This window comes from Calidris pugnax, unplaced genomic scaffold (assembly GCF_001431845.1).
Source record: "Calidris pugnax isolate Ruff unplaced genomic scaffold, ASM143184v1 scaffold147, whole genome shotgun sequence".
In the NCBI taxonomy this organism is placed as follows: domain Eukaryota; kingdom Metazoa; phylum Chordata; class Aves; order Charadriiformes; family Scolopacidae; genus Calidris; species Calidris pugnax.
The window spans coordinates 4,078,312-4,079,560 of record NW_015092359.1 but is presented as its reverse complement, the minus strand read 5'-3'; the positions used below and the strand labels follow the sequence as shown (position 1 = coordinate 4,079,560).

At 64.4% G+C, this 1,249-nt stretch overlaps 1 protein-coding gene across 1 annotated transcript in view; it reads right to left on the bottom strand.

Moving 5' to 3' along the window:
* Positions 1–1,239, bottom strand: part of GNMT (glycine N-methyltransferase) — a gene marked incomplete at its 5' end in the record, with an annotated part of 2,444 nt that extends 1,205 nt beyond the window's left edge. The window contains 2 exons of the mRNA XM_014962374.1: positions 625–760; positions 1,107–1,239. Coding sequence (XP_014817860.1) covers positions 625–760; positions 1,107–1,239 — 269 coding nt within the window. The remainder of the gene's footprint in view (positions 1–624; positions 761–1,106) is intronic.
* Between the last annotated feature and the right edge of the window lie 10 nt (positions 1,240–1,249).

The window sequence follows — 1,249 nt, the reverse complement described above, 5'->3', positions numbered from 1 at the left end:
CCTGGGGAGCAAAGTGTGGTGTCCCCAGGCACTGGCTGCACCTTGTGCCTCATCTCGCTCTCACACACACACACAAAGCTACCCCCACCATCCTCCACCCTCCCCCCCCAACCCCAACCTCAGCTGGGAGAGAACCCACAGCCCCACCCGTGGTATGAGTTCAGGCACGTTCTCAGCCTCACTGGGGCAAAGCGTGCCATGTGGGGAGCCCACCACCCCACTCGTGGCACAGGTCTGGGTGTGTCTCCAGCCTTCCCAGAGATGTGAGATGGATGCACACAGCCCCACTACCCACCACCACCACGAGACCAAGTGGCCCCACTCATGCCACGAAATGGGGCACGTTCTTAGCCTCCCTGGAGACGTGCCATAATGCGGCAGGCAACGCCACCGTGCGTAACCCACTACCCCACTTATGGCATGAGTTAGGGCACGTTCTCAGCCTGCGGGGAGGCCTGGTGCACATGTGCAACGCCACCGTGCGTAACCCACTACCCCACTTATGGCATGAGTTAGGGCACGTTCTCAGCCTGCTGGGAGGCCTGGTGCACATGTGCATAGGTCACATGCGTGCACGCGCACACAAACACACACACACACACACACGCAGGATTGCCTTCCCACCTCCCCCCCACCCCCAACTCACCTTTGAAGTCAGGCAGGTGCGCGAAGGAATTGCCCAGGCAGATGACGGCGTCAAACCCGTCCCCTGGCTTCTCCAGGTCCTTCTCCAGCGTCAGCCAGTTGGCCTCCTCGATGACTGTGGTACAGGTTGAGCGCATGAGGGCGAAGGACACCCCACCCAACAGCCTGCCCTGCAGGCAAGACCCCCCCCTCCCCCCCAGCATCACCCAACCTCTTCCTCAGCCTCCTGCGGGTGATGGATCCCAGCTGGGGGGGGGGCCCAGCAGGCAGGTGGGGGCCACAGCCCAGGCTTGCCCAGCAGCTGGTGCTGCCAGGTCCCTGCAGCAGGGCCAGCGAGGGGCTGGGAAGGGGACACGAGGGGCTCAGGGTAGACGTGTGTCCCCCCCTTCCAAGGCCGGGGTGTGGGGGGGATGTCGGTCTCCCCACGGCCCTCCCCCCCCCACTCCTAACACCCCCCGCACCCCATCGGTCGAAGGGCTCCTCCTTGCGCCGCTCCCAGCGCTCCTTCAGCGCGTACTTGAGCATCTTGTCGCTGGCGTCCACGCTGGTCACCTGGAAGCCCTCCTCGAGCAGCATGATGGAGTCCACCCTGGGGACACGGCTG